Source organism: Trifolium pratense, linkage group LG4 (genome assembly GCF_020283565.1).
Source record: "Trifolium pratense cultivar HEN17-A07 linkage group LG4, ARS_RC_1.1, whole genome shotgun sequence".
Lineage (NCBI taxonomy): Eukaryota > Viridiplantae > Streptophyta > Magnoliopsida > Fabales > Fabaceae > Trifolium > Trifolium pratense.
In genome coordinates, this window is record NC_060062.1 from 53,247,957 (window position 1) to 53,269,298 (window position 21,342).

General features: G+C 32.5%; 2 protein-coding genes across 4 annotated transcripts; both read right to left on the minus strand.

The window, feature by feature from the left end:
* Positions 1 to 507: 507 nt before the first annotated feature.
* On the minus strand, positions 508 to 10,014 carry LOC123924449 (inorganic pyrophosphatase TTM2-like). Of its 3 annotated transcripts, none has more exons than XM_045977342.1 (13): positions 9,785 to 10,014; positions 8,740 to 8,865; positions 8,292 to 8,649; positions 7,563 to 7,677; positions 7,128 to 7,323; positions 6,918 to 7,031; positions 6,645 to 6,818; positions 6,322 to 6,516; positions 4,164 to 4,277; positions 3,973 to 4,094; positions 3,714 to 3,840; positions 3,309 to 3,581; positions 509 to 1,271 (listed from the first exon to the last, which is right to left on the minus strand). In XM_045977342.1, the coding sequence occupies exons 3-13, from the start codon at positions 8,647 to 8,649 to the stop codon at positions 1,092 to 1,094; spliced, it is 1,968 nt and encodes a 655-aa protein (XP_045833298.1). In that variant the 5' UTR covers positions 8,740 to 8,865; positions 9,785 to 10,014; the 3' UTR covers positions 509 to 1,091. The 3 variants fall into 3 exon arrangements, with proteins under 3 accessions (XP_045833299.1, XP_045833298.1, XP_045833297.1); XM_045977341.1 differs by having other exon boundaries at positions 8,740 to 8,871; XM_045977343.1 differs by lacking the exons at positions 8,740 to 8,865; positions 9,785 to 10,014 and adding an exon at positions 7,984 to 8,032 and having other exon boundaries at positions 508 to 1,271; positions 8,292 to 8,470.
* A 3,927-nt stretch (positions 10,015 to 13,941) lies between these two features.
* On the minus strand, positions 13,942 to 20,235 carry LOC123924450 (ASC1-like protein). Its single transcript, XM_045977344.1, has 7 exons — positions 19,761 to 20,235; positions 18,444 to 18,673; positions 18,143 to 18,298; positions 17,585 to 17,770; positions 15,508 to 15,692; positions 14,961 to 15,024; positions 13,942 to 14,406 (listed from the first exon to the last, which is right to left on the minus strand). Exons 1-6 carry the CDS (start codon positions 19,902 to 19,904, stop codon positions 14,999 to 15,001), a joined length of 927 nt encoding a protein of 308 aa, XP_045833300.1. The 5' UTR covers positions 19,905 to 20,235; the 3' UTR covers positions 13,942 to 14,406; positions 14,961 to 14,998.
* Positions 20,236 to 21,342: the final 1,107 nt, after the last annotated feature.

Here is a 21,342-nt window from a genome sequence, read left to right on the forward strand (position 1 = left end):
CAAATCTCATGTTGCTGTATTATTAAGGATTTTAAGGATCTTCTTATTAATTTAGATAGAGCTAATGTAGTTTATATTTCGCATAGTTTAAATTTTGAAGCTCATAATATGGTTATTTTTCTAATCAAATTTGTTTACCATAAAAAAAAATGATATTATTGAGAACATCTAACATAGACAAATTGTGTAATCACATGTATGCATCAAATAGATCAAAGAATGTGTTTGTTGTCAAAGATAGCATGCACCAATATTGGCAGTTTCAAAATGTGACTTTTATTATCTACAAATTCTAACACAACTAACAGAAATGTCGAAATTATTAGGTCGAACGTCATGACCGGGATTCGAACCCCGGTCTCTCCACTTATGTGTGTAAGTTTCCGGTGAAGCCATTTCATCTATCTAAAAAAAAAATGTGACTTTTATTTAAAATTGGAAGTGGAACTCTCCTTATTTTTCAAAGAAAATGTGTATTATTATTTGAGCTTTTTTGTGACACCTTTTTATCCCCAGAAATATTTTTACAACATTGAAATCATGTAGACTTAGCAAATGAAAGGCGAGTCATCATTAGGAGTGAAAATGGACCAGACCGATGGACCGAGTTAGGTTTTGCAAAGCTCAAGCCTAATCTGGTTTTGTCATATTTATAGCATAATATTAACAATCAATATTGACAACAATTAGCACATGTAACAGCCCAGGCCCCACCACCTTAGGTGGTCCCAGCACTGTCACCTCACGATCTTCTCCACCCCCCTTTCTAGTGGAGTTTTTGCCTTCCGTTGAAATTGAACCATGTACCCTGGGGTTCAAGTACGTGTTCAATCCATTCCCACTATCAATTGGGCTACGTAGCTGTGTGTCACTATTGGCTGAAGAGATGGGTGTCACTATTGGTTATTCTTGGAATTCTTGATGAAGCAGATTTTGGTTCTGAGCTTATAGTTTATCTATGATTTTATCCTAGAAACTATTTATAATTCATGTTTTGCTAAAAAATGCATTCTACATAATCTGAAATGTCATGAAATAGAAGAAAAACAGACTAGCCTATATAGCATTGATTATATTTACAAAAATGAATTTCAGGTTGACAAACCCTTCATTAAGAAGATCCCCAAACAACCAATAGCCACTGCCACCATTACACTTTTCCTGTTGGTTCTTGTTTGATGATACTTCTCTTCCAAATTTCCACAGAAAAGATTATTCAAATTGTCTAACTGATTCATTATCTGACGTTGACCCTGTGCAATATCTGATATCTGAAACCAATAAAATCAATGAACAACTAATGCAGCATCATTATGCAACCATGTAATTCATAAAGGTTATATAAATTTATTAGGTGACACAAACAAGCACATGCTATATTGAACATTGCTATAAGACAAGAACAAATTCTCTTTTGAGAGAACAAGGTACATAAAAATCTAGCCTACATAAGCTTAGTTGATTTATTTATGGGTCATGATAACTAGTGCCCCGGGGCACTAGTTAAGGATACAAAAGGGGTAAATTTTGCATATGAAAACAACACTTTTTATATTTTACAAGCATTGACTATACAAGTTGTGTTAACCACTTATTTTAATTGTATTAACCACTTAGAAATTGTTGCAAAAGTTGTCAAATTTTAGTCATAAAGTAATACAACTAATTTACTTATTGTTTAATCATAATATTAAGATACTTATGGCACAACCAATTATAGATGTTAGTATGTTGGAGCCGGCAGCTGAAATTTGGCTTCTAATAATAATACGAAACACAACTGTCACTAAAGTTGAACAAGAAAATAATGTAGCATGAACAATAATTGTATGAAGAAATATAAATTTCTAAAGAAGAAATATTAATAATATTATAAGAGAAAGCTCACTATGTTACACTTCATTACTTGTATTGTTGTTGTTATCATGAACAAAGCCATGCTTAGTTTATATAGTGTTCTATATGCGATAAATTCAGAGAACAAAATTCCACGTAAATGTAAGCCTCCAACTTTGTTTCTTTCTTATTATTACTCCTTGGAGTAATTTGCATTTCTATTTTACTTATTTCCATATTTAGCTTTTATGGAAATAAGTTAATGCACGAGGATATGACACATGCACCTTAGGCATGTCAGAAAAGGGTCTATCATTGCTCAGTGGGAAAGGTTTGTGAAAAACATGAAGAAACCATGCATGGAATTTTGTGAACATTGTGTGTATGGCAAAGCACATCACTTGAAGTTTTCTAAAAGCAAACACAAAATCAGAGGATTGTTAGACTATGTGCATACAGATGTTTGGAGATTGATGTTACAAGCTACAGTGGCACTATCTACTACAGAGGTCGAGTACATGGCCATAACAGAAGGAGTGAAGGAAGCATTGTGGTTATGGGGTCTTCTAGATAATTTGGGGATTAAGCAAGAATATGTGGATCTGAGTTGTGATAGCCAAAGTGCGATTCACTTGGTTAAGAATCAGGGTCATCATGCTCGCACCAAGCATATCGATGTAAGATATCATTTTGTACGGAATATTTTGTAGGAAGGTCATATTTCTCTTACGAAGGTACACACCGATGAGAATCCGGCAGACATGTTAACCAAGGTTGTGTCAGGTAGTAAGTTCCAACACTGCTTGAACTTGCTTAGCATTATTCCATATTCGTCCAAAATTTGAATATTTCAAATTATGAACGAGGTGGAGAAAAGCTAAATATGGAAATAAGTAAAATAGAAATGCATATTACTCCAAGGAGTAATAATAGGAAATAAACAAAGTTGGAGCTTACATTTACATGAAATTTTGTTCTCTGATATATAGCATGACTTTGTTCATAATAACAACAACAATACAAGTAACAAAGTGTAACATAGTGAGCTTTCTCTTATAATATACTAATCTTTCTTCTTTAGAAATTTATATTTCTTCATACAATTATTGTTATGCTACAGTATTTTCTTGTTCAACTTTAGTGAGAGTTGTGTTTCATATTAGAAGCCAAGTTTCCGCTGCCAGCTCCCACATAGTAATTGAGAGAAAATTGACATGTCACACATGGTGGAAAAACCATCTAATATCCCTTCTCAGGAACACAACACTAAAGATGATACTAGAAATATGAAGCATCGACACTCCTCGGATTAGGCGTGTCTCAGTGTCGGACACACGGCGGTGTCCTACACCAACACATATGATTACAATGAATTATGTCACTTTCTGAAATTATTATGGTGTCAAAGTGTCACTGTTGTGTCTAATGTCTGTGTCAGTGCTTCATAGAGTAGAATCTGAAAAGACACATACCTCGTTTCTTAAAGGTGACTCCTTAGCTAATTGTGATGGCAATGAGGGATTTGACATAATAGATCCATTTAGGGAACCATTACTCAAACTAGTAATGAGGCAAGAGGTGGGAACAGAACCATCATAGGACTCAGCTTGCAGGTCCATATTTTGTTGACTTGGAGATTTTTCCTTGATGGTTAACTTTGTGTTCAGCTCTTCAATACGATTTGTAAACTCGTCCATTCTATCATGCAGGGATGAAATTTGTTCTGAAAGCTGAGTAATGGAACCCTGCCAAGTACCAAACTATTATGAAAATGCAGCTAAGAATCAAACAAATCATTGTTGAATAGACTGCTAGAAAGTAATATTTGAATTAAGAAAATTTTACAATTACAATTGCTAAAAAGTAAATGAACTTACTTGATTTTCTTGTTTTGTTTCAGAATCTGAATTATTATTTTCATGAAGTCCTCGATTGTTTGAAACGAATTCAGTTACTTTGGATTCATTCTCATCTTTTTTATTTGTACTTGAATGCGATGTATCACTGTTGAAAATTCACAATGGCCTTATTATTTGTTAAATGCAGAAGAAAAAAAATTTAGTATATACAAGATATTCTTATACCTTCTTAAAGTATAAGATTGAAAGTTATCAAGTATATATGGAAAATATTAACCTTCTTATACGTTTATGTCTAATGGGAACCCCGTCATTAGAGGTTCTAAAAAATGCTGCTTTGGGACTTGTTACCAAATCCTCATTAAGGTTGAGCTTAGTCTTTAAATCATCTGGCATGGCCTGTGTGAAATAGTTAGAAAGAGAATGATGATAAGGGACTAGATACTAGAAGACTAGAATATTTCATACCATTACAAGCTTTTCAAGTTGAATCTGCTCAATGTAGGTACGGGGAACGTACGAACCTTCCAAATCCAATTGTTGTGCTATGTATGTTACAACTAATCGATCTTTTCCCTGTACCTGTTTAATTACGCAACGTGTTATCAACCAAAAGGAAATAGATATACAAGTCAAAGAATAAATAAAAGCACAAACTGTGAAACCTGAAAGATGATATACATTGTTTTAAATTGCAAATCACACCATGTGATGCGGAAACTTTTGTAACCGCATCACGCCACCATTGCAATTTTTAAATCGCGAAATTTTCCTCAGCATAACGCTAAAAAGGTTCAAACAGAGATGGTGCAATGGCAGACTGGACCACAACAGTTTTTAAAGTCCTCATTGAAATTGTTCTTCATTCTTTCTCTATCATTCTTTAGTAGATTTAGAGGTGATTTGAAAATTTTAAGGGGACTTTAAGATCATAATGAGCTAATGATGAAGAAAGAATGTGTATTTGGTTTGACAAAAGTAGCCAATAATCTAACTGATATCAGATGAGCTTATTGCTAATGACGGATAAACTCGACAATTGAATTTGAACCGTCAGGTCAAACAAGCTAATGGCAGAAAAACATTTAGGGTCTGTTTGGTTAGGGGGTTTTGGAGGGGAGGGGAGGTGAGGGAATATTTTATATTTTATGTGTTTGGTTCATTTTTTGGAGGGGAGGGGAGGGAAGAGGAGGGGAGCAAAATACCTCCTAAACTCATTTTTTGCATTCCCCCAAATTAGGGGGATTTGGAGGGGAGGGGAGGAGGGGAGGTAAAATATGTTACTTAAATTTTTATTACATTTACAAAATTATCCTCAATCTTATTTTATAATTCCAAAATCAGCCTTATTATTTCTCTATATCATTTACTCCTATTTAGTGTACTGTTCTCTTATGATACAGTGCAACCTCATTCTTTTTGTTGTTAACGTAACTAGTATCCTTCCTTTTATGCAATTTTTTTTTATCAATACCTGCAAAAAAATTTACTATACGTACAGTAGTACTTGTTACGATATATACCAGTAATTATTAGAATGGTTGAGCTGCAATTCCTTTGCCTCTTTTTGTTATGATATGTTTATGTTTTTTCTTGTTTGTTTTTGTTTTATATTTTTTTCTATTTCTTTGAATTATAAACTATTTTGACGCAGTACGGAAGCGCTAGGTTAGCAAAACGCTAAACCTAATGGATAAAGACAAGCCGCAAACACAAACTTGTCAGAATAGGGTTTCGGAGTCCACCGAAAGAGTAATTTGGAATCCACCAAATTTGAGAAAAATCTCTGAATTTTTATTGAATCAAAAGGTTGCCTTCAAGGCTACAATAGTTTACCTTAAATAGGAGTGGAAAATAAAAATAACAAATCTCCTAAAAGATTGTAAAAGAAAATAACAAACCTAACTAAATAAAAATAATAAATCTACCTAAAATATAAAAATAACTAATCTATGTGAAATATAAAAATAAGAAATCTACCTATAATATAATAAAACTAAATCTATCTAAAATAATAATTACTAAAGAAACCCTCCTACATCATATTTTGTAGATGAATCGTCAAAATAAAAAATTGCTATCAACTGATAATTTGATTTGCAGAGGTTTTGTGTCAATTGAGTGTTCGTATTTAATTATTTTTTAAGTGAATAACTTTAAAATTATAAGATTATTTATAAAGTGAATAATTTTAAAACTATAAGACTTTTGTAAAATAATAAGGATAAAAAAGTAATTTAGTTTTAAAATCCCTCCCCTCCCCTTCTGAAACCAAACATACATGCAATTAAAATCTCTCCCCTCCCCTCCCCTTCAGTCTTTTGAACCAAACATATAAATAATTAAACTCCCTCCCCTCCCCTTTATTAAAATCCCTCCCCTCCCCTCCCCTCCCCTCCCCTCCATTGAACCAAACAGACCCTTATATGATTGTTTTATACAAATTAGAGTTTTTAGGCATTATTTATTTTATATACATATCACTTTTAAACAAATGATGCTAAACCATATAAAAGATACATGGAATTGCATCTAAACACCAAATCCAAAACAACAGAAAATTTCAAACAAATGAAAATCTCAGTAAATCATTTGATAGTAGTAAATAGACAAACACCAACATTACCTGAACATAATGTCGATTTAGTTGCTCAAGCCAATCAAGTTTAACACAAACCCTATCATCAGATAAGACATGACTGCTTCTTTTAAGGATAGTTGCTATTGTGTATCCAAGGGCCATTAGTCCACCAAGAAGACGCACACTGACCGCGAAAGTAATTCTTGGTGATATGACAAATGGATCATCAGTCACCCATTCCTTGAAGTACAAGCCATCATTAGTTTACACAAGGCAACAAGTCCCATTCTCGGCTTTTTGGATTTTAACATTTTAAAAATAAAAAAAAATAAAAATAAAAAAAGGAACCAGAACTTGATGAGGCAAACCTCAAACATGAGACTGTATTTCCCATCCTTATTTCGCATCCGTAAATATGATTGACAGCTCTCCGGATCTTCACCGGGTGGTAAAAGATATATGTCATAAGTTTGCTCAGTTGTTTCCTCAAAATCTTGGGAGATAACGGCTTTAATTTGATCCGCTGTTACGTTCCTGGTTGACTAGAACAAATTACAGCATTGATCACTAACAAGCATCAGAGATAACAGGAATTTTTATATTTGTGTACTTACAATAATGTTATCTGAGAACTAACTAACCTTTAATATGTAAGTAGGGCTTTGGAATCCAAAAAATGGATTAAACTTGTTGGTTATTTTTACGTGTGCTGTTTGGAGATCTGGCTCAATATAAGCCTTGTACATTGGATATACCTGCAGAAGAATAAATTGATAAATTCTGTAAAAACAAAATACTTTCCAAAATATCTTTTTATATAGCAATGAAGCGAATAAAAATAAAGCATGCACCGTCTCTGATATTTGATGGATAATTTCTTGAGGTTCTTGACCAGCACGTTGTATATCACGTATAACTCGTTTAACAAGGTCAAGATGAACACCGCCTGTTACAGATACTCGAAGGTCTAGTAGAGGTCGCAATCTCTCACTCAAAGCATAAATGCCCTCTATAATCACAACGCGAGAGCTCGGCACTTCAACCGTCCTGGAAATAAGATACATTGCAATCTAAAATTGAAGGAATAGCCTAGAATTTGCCTAATAAATTAAGCAATAGCAAAATACAGAAACACAACACACCAGTCCAATTCAAAAGTTTTTTCCTACTATTTTGTTTTTGTAGACTTGCATATCTTTGCATTACCTCTGACAAAATTAGTCAATGCTTTTTTATTTAATTAATGAAAAATATGCCAAAGTATTCAGAGGTATCTTAGGATTAACCTGTATCCTGTACGTGAACTGGATTTGAAATCGTACACAGGAACTTCAACTGGCTTTCCTGCCTTTAAATCATGTACATTTCTGAGCAACGTTTCATAGTCTGTTAGGCGAGGGTCTGCTCAAAGAGATATATTATCAATAACAACATTGCGAAAATATCATAGTAATAGTCAAAGTATGAAATGAAAGTGATTCACAGATATGTCATTCTGCGGATCAGGTATTGTTATCTTCCCAACAACATACTAACTTGATCAATTGAGAGCTAATGTAGGAACTTTCTCATATTAATTTAATCAAAATTTCACCACCACGGAAAATTTTGCTAATACAATTTTCTTATAACGTTGTTTCAACCAAATTAAAGCATCTTAGTCTAAGTTCCAGATTAAGAAGACTAGAAGCTTAACCATAAAAATACCAATTCCATCACTGTACTGAAGTTTTGGCACAGAATATAGGATGAAAATCTGCAAAATGAGATTGACATAAGTGTAGGCTCCCCACAAAATCTTTAGTCTCAGAAGCAAAAGGTTTTATTATCGAGTTTAAGTGTTCAACATGCATAACATGATTTACATTGCACTAATTTCACTCACTGTAAATATAAATCAGCAGTTTCCATAAGCATGTACTTTTTTATGCATTCAGTTAGACTATGCCTTCTGATAGTGCACTACAAAAAGAATGCTAGAGCATGACATAAAAGAAGATAACATAATGATTTACCATCGAAGTTTCCATCGACAATTCTACTAGAATCATTGTAATTGTCCATTGAAATGACCGCAACGTCAGGCATGGAGTTGAATATCTTTTCAGAAAACACAGTCTTTCCAGCCCCTGAAGGACCCCCCACCCCTATTAATATCATTCCATCATTTTTCTGGATCAACAGTTGGCATGCATGAAACACTATAAAAAAACCATTCTCAAATGATAGTTTGCTTTGGATTGGAGCAACCTCGTAGCGTTCACAGTCTTTCCTTTTAACCAAATGAACTTGCTCTTTTAAGCGATCAAGATGTTTTTGTTGTGAATCATCTCCAAAGGTTTCTTGTGCCATTGAAGGAATACTGATTTCCATCTAAACAAACCCACACACACACAAAACAAATACAACTAGTCTCAGAAAAATGCATTATACTCCACAAAAATCAACAAGAAAATGACTTACTAATATAGTGAAAGGAATTTGGATCCTCGGCTGCCGATATCTCTGCAGCTATGTCTGCAGCTTCATTGTTGGCTATTGTCTGCAGCTAAGGTGATGCAAAAGTTTCCATCCTTGGGTCAACACTTCCTAAAACTAGAGATTCATCAATATATGAAATAACAAAGTAATTTGTAAGACAACAATATAAAGTGTCGATTAACCTGTCCATATGATCCATAAGTACTATAAGTTATGTAAGTAATGACTAATTATAGAAAGTTTGGTTTTGATCAATATATCAAGAAGCACTTTTGAAAAAACAAATATTAAAATTGAACTTCACAATAACTATGAATAGCTTAAACAAAAGCTGCTTTTCAATTGTCATGAGCTTTATCATTTGACTTATACACAAACATCTTATATGCAACATTACCCAAAATCTTAAACAATACCTATACAAGACATAAAATGTAATGAAAATAAAAAATTTGATTCAAGGAGAAACAATCTAACTACAATAACAGCAATAGTGCACAGAAAAAGGGAAGGGACAAAACCCTGAAATGAAGTCCCACAAATCAAAGGCCACATTATGAAGCATCAACCAGACACGACACTGACACATTGACACTGGTAAAAAAATTTAAAAAATTGAATTAATTGATCGTAATCACATGTGCCTGTGTTGGATACCAACACGTGTCAGACACCAGACACACCTTCCATCCAAAGTGTCGGTGCTACAGAAGCCGCCACACACAATAGTTCTAAATTATTGTCTGGATGACAATTACAATTGTGGCCGCAATTGTGATCACATCGGTCACATTTTACTGCAAGATCAAGATTCGCAGTGTAAAAGCAGCCACGACCACAACCGCAATTTTGAACTGTGCCATACACCACAATAACATACTAACATCAACATCATGTAATGAAAATTTTGAAACTTTAACCAAATCATAGAGAAGTTAATGTGAATAAAAACAGATCCAACAAAGAAAATTGGTGATTAATTATAAAAAAAATAAAAATAAAAAAAAAAATAAAAAAAAAAACTAACCTCAATGAACAGTGAGCATTAAAGAATTGTGATGAATCTGCGTAAGATCAAAGGAGAGAACATTCTACGGATCATGATTCAAAATCCAAACTTCTTAGGACAATTTTGATAATTTTAAAGCAGTTATTATGCTATGAAGCTTTTTTACGTCTATGTAGTTGTGGAGGTTTGCATGCATCTAAGTCGTATTGAATAATTCATAAGGTGAACAACAGGGTGTAAGTGTAACATAACAGTCTCCAAACCGTTCATCCTAGCTATATTTACCGGAACTATGACTAAATATTAATTTACTTATCAAGATAAAAAAATATATATAATTTTTTTTTGTCAGTTGTGTAGTAGCTCGAGAATCAACTTAGTTGAATAAGTGAAGTGTCCGGAATTCGAACCTCGACGCTTATACATATAGTTTGATATATCTGTCAGCTAAACAAAGCTCTTAATTGTATCTTGTGGCCAAAATATTGGTTGAACTCTAACCCCCAAGCTTTACTTTTAATATTTTAGAAAAACAAAAACAAATAGAAAATTTCTCCTCCCAATTTTCTCAAAATCTTTTTTCTTGTATTTTGCATTAAACAATATTGTTTCATTTTCAGCATTAATTTTTGAAATTTAATTATTTAAAGCAAAGCAAAAAAATATTAAGATTAGTGATAGGTGAATATATTTTTATCTACATATATTGATTTTTGTTTACATATAGCTAGGGGTGTGCATGGTTTAAAAACCACACCACACCATATTTATGGTTTTGGTTTATATCCAAAACCATTTTAATGAAAAATTGGTTATTTTGCAAAACTAATTTGGATATGATTTATAATTGGTTCGGAACCAATTTATAACCGGTTTATAATAAAAAATAGGTTACTTATTTATAACCGATTCATCTTAAATTTTATTTTATTTTTTATTTTTTATTTTTTTTTAAAAATGCATTATTATAACTTTTAATTCCTATATATTTAAACTTTTTTTTTTACAATAATTAAGCCAATATTTTTTTTGTTTAATTGATTAAAAGAACATACTAGTATTTAATAATTATTGTTTATAGAAAAAACATAATTTTTCTTTAATTTTATGAATTATTGGTTTATAATGAATTCATAAGAGTTTTTTTTCTAAGCCCAACATATTTCAAACTAAGCCCAAAAAAACAGATTTTTTTAAGCCCAAAATAATTAAAATATAGATTTTTTTTTAAAAAAAATCATCAAAAATCTGTTTTTTATAATTATTTTTAAAATAAATAAATTTTGTTAAATAAAAAATAATTAAATATTAAAGGGTGGTTGACGGTGGCCGGCCGCCGGAGCGCCGCCGCCAACCACCGTGCCGGCCGCCGGAGCGCCGCCGCCAACCACCGCGCCAGCCGCCGACCGCCGCCGGAAAATCGCCGTCCCCCACCGTCCGCCGCCGGAGCTCCGCCGTGCTGGCCGCCGGTTGTCCGGCGTTGACCAATTCCTCCACCACCTTATTAATTATTTATTTATTAAATTATATAATTAATTGAATTTGGAAATTTTTTTTTTTTTAAAAAAAAAAAACTATTGGGCTTTTTCCTTATTGGCCCTCAATTTAAAAACCAATTATAAAAAATTGGATAGGGTTTAGAATTGGTTTTTTTGTATTGGATTGGTTTGGTTTTTTTTTAAAATGGATTTGGTTATTAATTTTGGATATGGTTTGGTTAATGATTTGGTTAAGGTTACTTGGATTTTTTGCACACCCCTACATATAGCTGATTGGGAGAAAGGACACATTTGCTTTTGTGAAAGATAGGATATAAAAACGCATTAATTCATGGAGAGGTTGAGGTGACAGAGGAAAAAGGTTATGATTAAATCTATTTTGTAAGTTATTCCGTCAAATGTCATGATTTACTTCTACCAATATACTATAATTATGAAAATTGAACGGATAATCAACTCACTTTGGTGGAGAGGTGGGGCGAATAACAAAGGCATAAAGTGGTTAGCGTGGCATCACATGGCTTATTTGAAAGCACTTGGAGGTATGGGGTTTTTGGCTTACATCTATTTGGAACTTTATGACGAAACCGGATACATTAGTGGCAAAAATTTACTTTCCTAATTTCTCTTTTTTGATTCTCATCTTGGAAATAACCCGAGTTATATTTGGCATAGTACTCTCTCCGTCCCAAATCATAACGAAAAAAACAAATTGCACTTTTGGCTACCTGACTTACACAAACTCGCGATTTTGGCCCCCTAACTTTCGTAATAGCACTTTTGGCTTCTAACTTTAGCCCATTTGGCAAAAGGTTGGCCCCCCACGGATTTTGACCAAGCCAACATACACGTGAACAATGACTCACATGTCATACCAGCACGTCTTGCCACATATGCTGACGTGGCATATGAGTCACTGCCCATGTGGCTCCATCTCACCTAGCTACATGGTAATACTTAAAGAAAACCAACGGACTATGTGGCCGTTTACAAACTAAATGATGAAAATAACAAAAGGAAAAAATTGACAAATTGTTATAATGAAAGAGGAGATTGATGTGTGAAAAAAATGAAGAACGGTGTTAATTTATAGAATTCATCAAGGCTTGTGGTTGGTGGATGTCATTGCTATGTCGCAACCACATAGGTGACCAATCAAAATTGGCCATATGTCAAGACAGTTTGACTGCAACATGCCACTTTATTGACTGCCAACAGGTTCGTAGTTTAATGCGAACTCAATTCACATGTTATGTTTGTGAACCCATTTTAACCAGAATTTGCGTACTTACACACTCGCTACATAACCTGCAAATGAGGTAATAATGGAAGCGCAAGGAGCAAGTGAGAAGGTTGGTAGGCGCGAAAAGAAATTCTCACGTATAAACTTTCTAACACTCATCTTCAAGTTGAAGCATATATGTCATATGAACCACACTTTTATACAATGTGAAGTGTAATTTGGTTGTCACAATAAGTTATGTATCAAAGTCCTCCAAACTTTAGTTGTTGGAGTAGTTGCCTCAACATTGTAAGATTGCATGTAATCCACGTGGGTTGGCCTAGTGGTGAGAGGTAGAACCTTGGAGTGTTATCCTCTTAAGGTCTTTCAGGTTCACAGCCTTCTGGTATCATTTCTTGTGTTGGATCAATTCATATATAGCATAACTTTTACTTTAACCCCACCCCGCTGGTGTACGGTGAAACCGGTGTCCCTCAAATTTGTTGATCTTTGGATTGGATACCGAGTCTTCAAAAAAAAAATGTAAGATTGCACTTAGTTGCTTCCATAACATGTTATTCAACTTCTATATTGGATATTTGGATCTAGCAACTTTTTTTTATGTTTTTTGCTCCTCCATGAAATCGTATTTCCTTCAAATAAGAGCACAATATTCAAAAGGGGGTCTCGTATTTGATGATAATCCTGTCAAGACAACATTAGAGTAACAAGTGATTTAGGTATTACCTTTATCATCCTATCAGATTCAAAAAAAAAAATCTCTCTGAAGAATTTTTATGTGCCAAAGAATACGTACGACCACACCCAATGTTCACAATGGACATTCAGAAACTGACTTACAACACTAAATACAAATGTGATATCATCAGGTCTCGTAACAACGAGATAGTTGTGTCAATAGGACAACAATCGAGCATCATGATTTCAGTTACAATATCCAAAACATACTTCCATTGGTTAATTGCAATGCCTAAAGTAGACCAGGCAACGTCAATTCCTAAGAACTATTTGATAGGTTGCAAACAATATTATTTACCCGTAATCTCCAAAATTTGTCTCAGATTTTGTTGTTTGTATAAACCAATGTATAAAACGATTTATGCAGGAGTTCTTATTTTGATTATATTGTAGTATATATAATTGTTGCTCCATGGTGGTCCAGAGTTGTGACCACTCATTAAAACTTGCTACCTCTCATTCTGGAAGTGGTGGTTGGGAGATGAACAGTTTTCATTACTACATTGTAACATTGCAATTGCAACAACAGAAATAGAATGTGAGTGGTTAGAATTGAGATATGTTTTAGAAGCTACCACCTCACATATTCTCTGATGTCAGAAAATTTGCATGATGTGCCATATGAAGTGTCCACAAGACATGTCTAGTTTTTATTTATTTTTTGGTCAAGAGGTCTAATTTATTATATTATACTATAATAAATAAACATTTTCTTCTTTTAATAAATTAGAATAAAGAATAAAATCCTAAAGTCAACATTTAAGTTTAACAAGACCAGTAAAATTTGTGCAAATCGAGGACAACAATTTTGTTCTCCAATGTGGAAACCAAGGATAACATTTGTGCAAGAAATAGTGTACATTAATGGTCACATTCCTTCAAACTTGTGAAATTTTGAATTGAATATTGAAGGATAAATATTCAAGCAAGTCAAACCATTATAACAAAATGGCATGCAGCAGACCTGAACTTCTGGTGGTGCTGCATACACCAATAATTTAGAAGATTCAAAATTCTCTTCATTTGCTCCTCTTTAAATCAGCTCCGTAGTCTATTCTCGAATCGGTATAAATACAATTCCCTCCAATTTGAATGAACATTTGAAAATGATTAACATTGTGGCCAAAGGCACATAAAACGTTTGGAGCTAACCATTTCATCTGCAAGAAATAAAACCACACAGCATTTCCCTTAAGGACGGTGAAAAAGGCCATTAAACATAATTGACTTCAAACAATTGCAGTTGTATATCGTTTTGAATTTCTCTATCTTAATACCTAACAAACATGAATTTATATAATATCTTAGGCTTCCAATGCTAATGTACCATAATGTAATGCTAGCACAAAAGATTATACAAAGGGATGAAACAGGAATTGAAAACGAGATTGGCAAAGGCTTAAACCGTTTTCTTTCTGAAGTTTCTATCTAAGCTTCAATTGTTAAAAATAGTGGTGTAAATAAATTTATAACTTTTAGTTTATAGTTAAAATAGTTATGGGAAATTTGACCTATTTTTAACAAAATATGGACAATTTGACATTACCAGCAATTCAAAAATGCATTCGTAAAAAGAGGAATGAAACTACCTAACTCCTTACATACTCTTTTGAACACACTATTGGGTGACATTTTCTTAATTGATAGGACCCACATGAATTTTACTCATTAACAAAAATTGTACTGAAAAGAGTGATGGCAACATTTTCTTCACCTTTGCCTTAAGATTACATAATGCTTTTGCTTTCCTACTCAATCTTCGTGTTCATCTTCTGAATCTGCATAAAGAGAATGCAACAGTTTATGATCACATAACAAGTTAAAGAAATTGTGTTAAGCAGTACACAACTAGCTTCTTGGTTTAAATTTTTTACAAACTAAAGCCAATATTGTAACTGCAACAACTTCTGATTGATTGAATAAAACAGAATCAATTTCTGATTCTTTGATAAGCACATCGAAGGGATTATGTCACAAAGATGTCCTAACATCATATTCTTTTGTCAATTAGTAACTTCAATCCCCATTGAGCGAGGGAATTAAATCAAAAGACTATAAATAACCCAAGCATAAGTCAACCTACACTTTGAATCCAGATTCCAGATTAAGTTGGCAATAACTCGAGCCAGAACTTCTACAATCATGATACATCATTACATTCTCTATTTATTTAAAATACTATGCATAGGGAATATGATTTTCAGAAGTTTTCTCACTTCATCAAAAGGTTGACTAGTAAGCCAGGCACACATTCAACTTACCAGATCGAACATCTTCACTAAGTTTTCCTCTGGCTTGGATTTGTTTAACAAGCATCCGGTATATCAACACCCACCAATAAATATGCAGAACCAGCAAGCAGTATAGAAGACTATTGAACATATAATAATATATTGGACCCTCCACTTTGTGTTTATCCTTATCCAAGGTGAGCAGAACTTCGTAGCTGGCAAAAAAAGAGAAGAAAGTAAAACACTTGAACAGAAAATGCTATATCATATATGAACAAAGGACAGATCTAGAATTACTACTTATATTGAATTGTCAAATTTTGGTTGACGAAAACAAGTTTTTTTATGAGAAAAAGGAATATGCACCTACATTGTAAAATAATTGTACACTGTCAACCAATAACAATTATGTATTCTGCCATGTCACCCCACTTTCTTGATGTGACATGAAAAATTGAATCATTCTTATTGACTATCAGTGCAAAATTAATTTACACTGATGGTGCATATCCTTTAAATTCTTTTTTTATTATGCTTAATATAAGATTCAGGATTTACTTAGAAACATTCCCATGAGGACAAATTTTATTTTATAATTCTGCTCAGACAAAACATCTAGCATTACCTCAATGAAAGTCTCCGTATGTTTTCAGATGAATTCTATGTCAAAGTAAAACAATGAAAACTAGTAACCACAGTCCTATATGTCTTTATCCTTGATTTTTCACATGTCTAATAATGGGCAGTATAAAAAGGAGAGCATGAATGGATTGATTGACATGTTTTTTTAGAATAAAACAATTTGGACCATGGGATCAACCAATCAAACAAGTTGTGCAGGCCATTTTGTCTTTATCAATAAACCCCAAGGCCATTTACACTCAAAATTTGAATTTCTGGAGACAACTCTGGCAGAGACAGGGAAAGAAATATAAAAATAATAATGCAATGGCCCAGATGTAAATCTAATGATCCAGGCAGATGCGAGCGCGGCTCTGTTTCTTTAACTTTTTATGCATGTCAGGTAACAGAACTTCTCGTGTGAAAATTGTGCCTTTATCTTTTCTTAAACATTATATAGGTAGGTCTCTACCCAAAATTTACGAATATTTACGGAGAGACAAAATTTTCACCATGAGCTAATTAAGTGAAAATCTCACATGAGAGGATCCATCCATTCACAAGTAGTATATTAACACTACTTCTTAAAACAGTTCAAATGAGAATCTCAATGGGACATACATATGTCATAAGAACCAAGGGTATACAACACTACTTCTTAAATGAAACAAGGCCAGGAAGACAATGCCAAAAACTGATAAAAACCTATAGTGAAACTAACAATACCAATAAAATGGCTTCACAATTTTCCTAAAACATAAATCAATTTTCTTTCAGGTACTTATTGCGATTGGAAAGTTTTCACCGAGTATCTTTTATTTTTCATAACAAAGCATGCATGATTTGACAGGGATGAATACCGTAACTGCTCTACAAAATTACAGTACATTGAACCATTGTTGTACCCTAAATCTAATACATACTATTAATCACTAATAGTAATAAGCTTCTCCAAGCACTTGATTTGTGATAAAGGCACTAATATACATTAATATAACCATTATGAAGAAAATTTGAGGTAAGATCGTCAACCAAGTCTTATCCCACTAAGTGGGGTCAGCTACATGGATCAAACACCTCGATAACATTCTATGATATATCATACCATATCCTTATGCAACTCATTAATCTCTAGATATTTCTTAATAGTTCCTCTTATAGTTTTTCTAGGTCTTCCTCTGCCTCTAGTGATTTGACTACCCTCCATCTGATCTACTCTCCTTACTACAGAATCTATTCTCCTTAGAGGTAAGATATAAAAGAAAAATTAGAGGGGTGGAATACTAAACCAGTACAGCTGCCATCATCCTTTCAGAATGTATAACAGTAATTTTTTTCACTTTCATTAAGTATATAATAATGTATGGAGGACATCATATATTTATTGACCAAGAATATAAGAATCCACATAACAAAAAGGTAAAGACCAGAAAATATAATAGAAGGCAGATATAAAATGTAAATTGGGAAATGAACTACTCCAAACCTTGTACTCCAAAGAATCCAGAATGGGTAGTAAATGAGGCGCAATATGACCCAAGATAAAACAAATAGAATAAAAGCCGTGCTAGCCGTTGTTTCAGCGCCACTGTATTTGGACATTTTCCCTATCTCGAGAAACACATCACTGGCATCATGAATTGCTAAAACAACTGATCCAACACGAGCAAACCTGAATGTATTAAACATAGAAAAGAAACACAATGTTGTAATAGAAAACTATTGAAGCAAAATATATATATATTCAAATAAATAGAACTACACAGCATTAGGTCCAGAGTTCTTTCACTCTCTCATGTGTATGTGTGCCCTTGCATGTGTGTCTCCGTTGGTTAGAAAGAAAAGAAATCAAATTTTAAAATTGTGTTTTACTTTTACCTTTTGTTTTCTATTAAGACCCAGCAAGTTAATAAAATTCATTATAGTACATAACTCATAACCTATGAGGTCAACTGGCACATTCAAATCTTTAAATAAGGAGTACCATAAAAATCACAGGAAAAACTTGGATGACAAGACATACTGAAGTCAATGAAAAACATACCTAAAAATGTAAGACAACACAATGAGAATGACGGTAGCAACGTGGTGACTCATGGAAACCCCAAAGTCAGAGCGCCTTGTTTCCCAAAATATTAAAGCGAAAATGGAGTATGAATAAAATCCAGCAGTATACATATAGACTGCCTTCAATTTCAACCTGAAACGTCAAAAGGACACTACTAATATATCAACAAGCTTAACATTAATAGAAAATTCATATAAAGGAAAAATGATAACAAATTATAGATTAACATTGCAACTGAATTGCCACATTAGTTGGACGTGTAAAGAAATAAGCTTACTTAATCTTTTGATCTGGCCAGACCTGACTCCCCGGCCCTACCCAAAAATATCTTGTATTGGTAAACCAAGGTTCATCATAAGTTACAGACAGAGCAAGAACCTCTGCTGAAAGATAATAAATACATTTCCAGGCTGATTCCTTAAATTTATTAATCCTCTTTCTTCTATCATCTGTCTGGTAGTCCAACTTCCCATTCTCCTTTCCGAAAATCGATCTTCTTGCAAATTTCTGCAAATTTCATTCCTTCAGGTTGACTATACATAACCACAAAAAATTCTAAAGAAAATCATAAATTAAGAATGACCATAGCCCATCAAAGGGTAATTTTGGCATCACAAAAGTTTGATAACAAAGCAACCCAAGGCTTTAAGAAAAAAAAAACTATTAGATTTGCAAAAGGTAAGTACAAGATAGAACAACACATGACAAACTTTTTAAGGTATTGAACAACTTGTTGTCTTGTACGATGTTTGGTGGACAAATGTTAGCGTTTTAGAGAAAAAGGTGGTTTAGTGAGGGACAAGAATTTCAATTTTTGTCCAGTCTCTTACCCCCCAATATTTCCAGACCCAATAACAGTTTTAAAATCAAACATAGTACAAATGGAATTGTCAAGTCCTGACCCTTATTTTTTAGCAGATCAAACCCACCCTAAATATAGGTTTTTTTTATAAAATTCCATCCATAGAGGAAAATAAAAGTGGAAAAAAGTTGACATTATTACCCAGAACTACTACAATATGACTTAAATGTAGCACCCAGATAATGCATTACATTTAAAAGTTAAAACTAGAAAAATAGTAAGTACTTGCTACACTATAGAAAAATTGCTGAGGCAATACTTGTAGATGTAGACAGTAAGGTACAGCAACATTAAAGAGCTTTTACCAAAGTTCTCATATATTGTGTATACATAGATAAATAGATATACATATAAAGTTGATGCTACTATAATAACAACCTTTTTAATGATAGAAAAAGGTATCATAAATGCATGAAAACTTTACAATAAATTCACCACCTCTATTTCGTACATTACTCAACAAATTCACAAGCACTCTCACTCTGAATCAGGTGTAATATAAAGAAAACAACGTGTCAGAAACTAACTATCACTTATACATATACATATATAGTAAATAAAAAGGCACTGTACTATAGTCTTCGAATATATATATTAATTAAAATTATAAAAAAAAAAAAAACAGAAAACAGAAAACGTATCAGAAACAAACATGAATGCATTGAAGAATATCCAATAATAATTGATAATTAGGGATTAAGAAAATCTAAAAAAGAGATTAGAATCGAGTACCTCGAAAAGCAATCTATCGAGAAGGAAGCGAATGGAAGGGAAGAAGAGAGCGAAGAAAGGGAGAAGGTATAAATCTTCATAAGCAGGGTAAGATTCATGGTGAAAGTCAATGGAATTGAATCGGTCAATCCAATAATCCATCATAATTAATTATGAGTGTTGAGAAATTTTCTCGGGAAAGAGAAGGAAAATTAGAATGAATCGGAATCTGGTTAATTAGAAGAAGAAGAAGAAGAAGAATAAAATGAAGATGATTGCAGAAGAAAATAGAAAGAAGAGAGAAAATAATAGTAGAAAAGTGTGAGACTCTGGAAAATTAAAAAAAGGATAAAAAAAAACAGAAAAAAAGTGGGGAAGATTAGAGATGAATCGTTGAAAGGAATCGAAAAGGTTTTGTGTCCTGTTTGTTTATGCGGTGTGTTTTTTTTATTTATTTGTGCGCGTTGATAATGATGATTCCCTTTTTTGTTTGTTATAGTTTTTTTTTTTTGGAAAGGCTTTTGTTTGTTATAGTTATTATAAGATTATAAGATAAGATAACTTAAATATCACATTCATCGTTGTATGTACACATTTTTTTGTTTTAGTTTTTGTATAATTTTTAAAAAAAAATCAAATGTTCTTGGGTGTGTAAATTTTTTTTATTTTCGTGTCTGTCGTTAAAAACTGATTACGTTTGTAGTTAATTGATAATTTTGTTGATTTTCGTCTTTTTCGTTAAAAAATGACTGCATTTATAGTTTTTTTTTTTGACAAAACTGCATTTATAGTTAATTTATATTGTTAGGGACGAAAATCAACAAGATATACATATCTAGGAGCATTTTAAAAAAAATGATACAAGAACTAAATAAAAAAAAGTGTGTAAATACAAAAATGAATGTAATATTTAAGTCTTATAATATTTGTGAGGTTTATTTTTAGCTTTACTAGTTTACCCTTTTATTTTACTACTAGATGCAAGTTGATTTAGTTGACAGCGGATTGAGATACATAGGTACATCACCACACATGAATGTGTGAGAATGAGAGACACTGAGATACAACAAACAGTTGGATTTATGTCAATTCAATTTTTAATTGTGAACTAACTAAGTATGTACAAATAATGATTGAACTAAATAAGTCAATGTATAAATTCAACACTAAAATAATCGCTTTATATGCTCACACAAATTACTAGATATTCAATCAGTGCGTTTAACGGGCTTCATTAAAATGATTTTTAAGAAAATTTTATTAGTAATAACAATTTTGATAAATATATTTTTTTTTTAAGTACAGTTAATAAAATATTTTTAACTATTTTATTTCGTCAGAGATAGATAAAAAATTACTTTTGACACAGACAATTATTTTACTCTTCAAAAAATTATTTATTTGTTGTTTATTTTAATATATTTTTAGGTTTTAGAAAAAGAAAATAGTCAATTATAAATAATAGGTATTATCAAAATTTTATTCTAACTTTAGTTATGAAATTATTTGTTTTAAAAAAAATAAATGAAATCACTCAAATAAAAAAAAAATTAAACAACTTTCAAATATATCATTCAAAACATTTTATGATGATAACTTCTAT

Coding starts and splice junctions, on each gene's coding strand:
- LOC123924449 (XM_045977342.1), bottom strand. CDS start 8,649: ATGGAAATCAGTATTCCTTCAATGGCACAAGAAACCTTTGGAGATGAT. Junction 4,278..6,321: donor TAAATCGACATTATGTTCAG/GTAATGTTGGTG, acceptor GTAATTAAACAG/GTACAGGGAAAAGATCGATT. Junction 3,582..3,713: donor AAACAAAACAAGAAAATCAA/GTAAGTTCATTT, acceptor GGTACTTGGCAG/GGTTCCATTACTCAGCTTTC.
- LOC123924450 (XM_045977344.1), bottom strand. CDS start 19,904: ATGATGGATTATTGGATTGACCGATTCAATTCCATTGACTTTCACCAT. Junction 18,674..19,760: donor TCGATAGATTGCTTTTCGAG/GTACTCGATTCT, acceptor TGAAATTTGCAG/AAATTTGCAAGAAGATCGAT. Junction 15,693..17,584: donor TGGATTCTTTGGAGTACAAG/GTTTGGAGTAGT, acceptor TTTTTTTGCCAG/CTACGAAGTTCTGCTCACCT.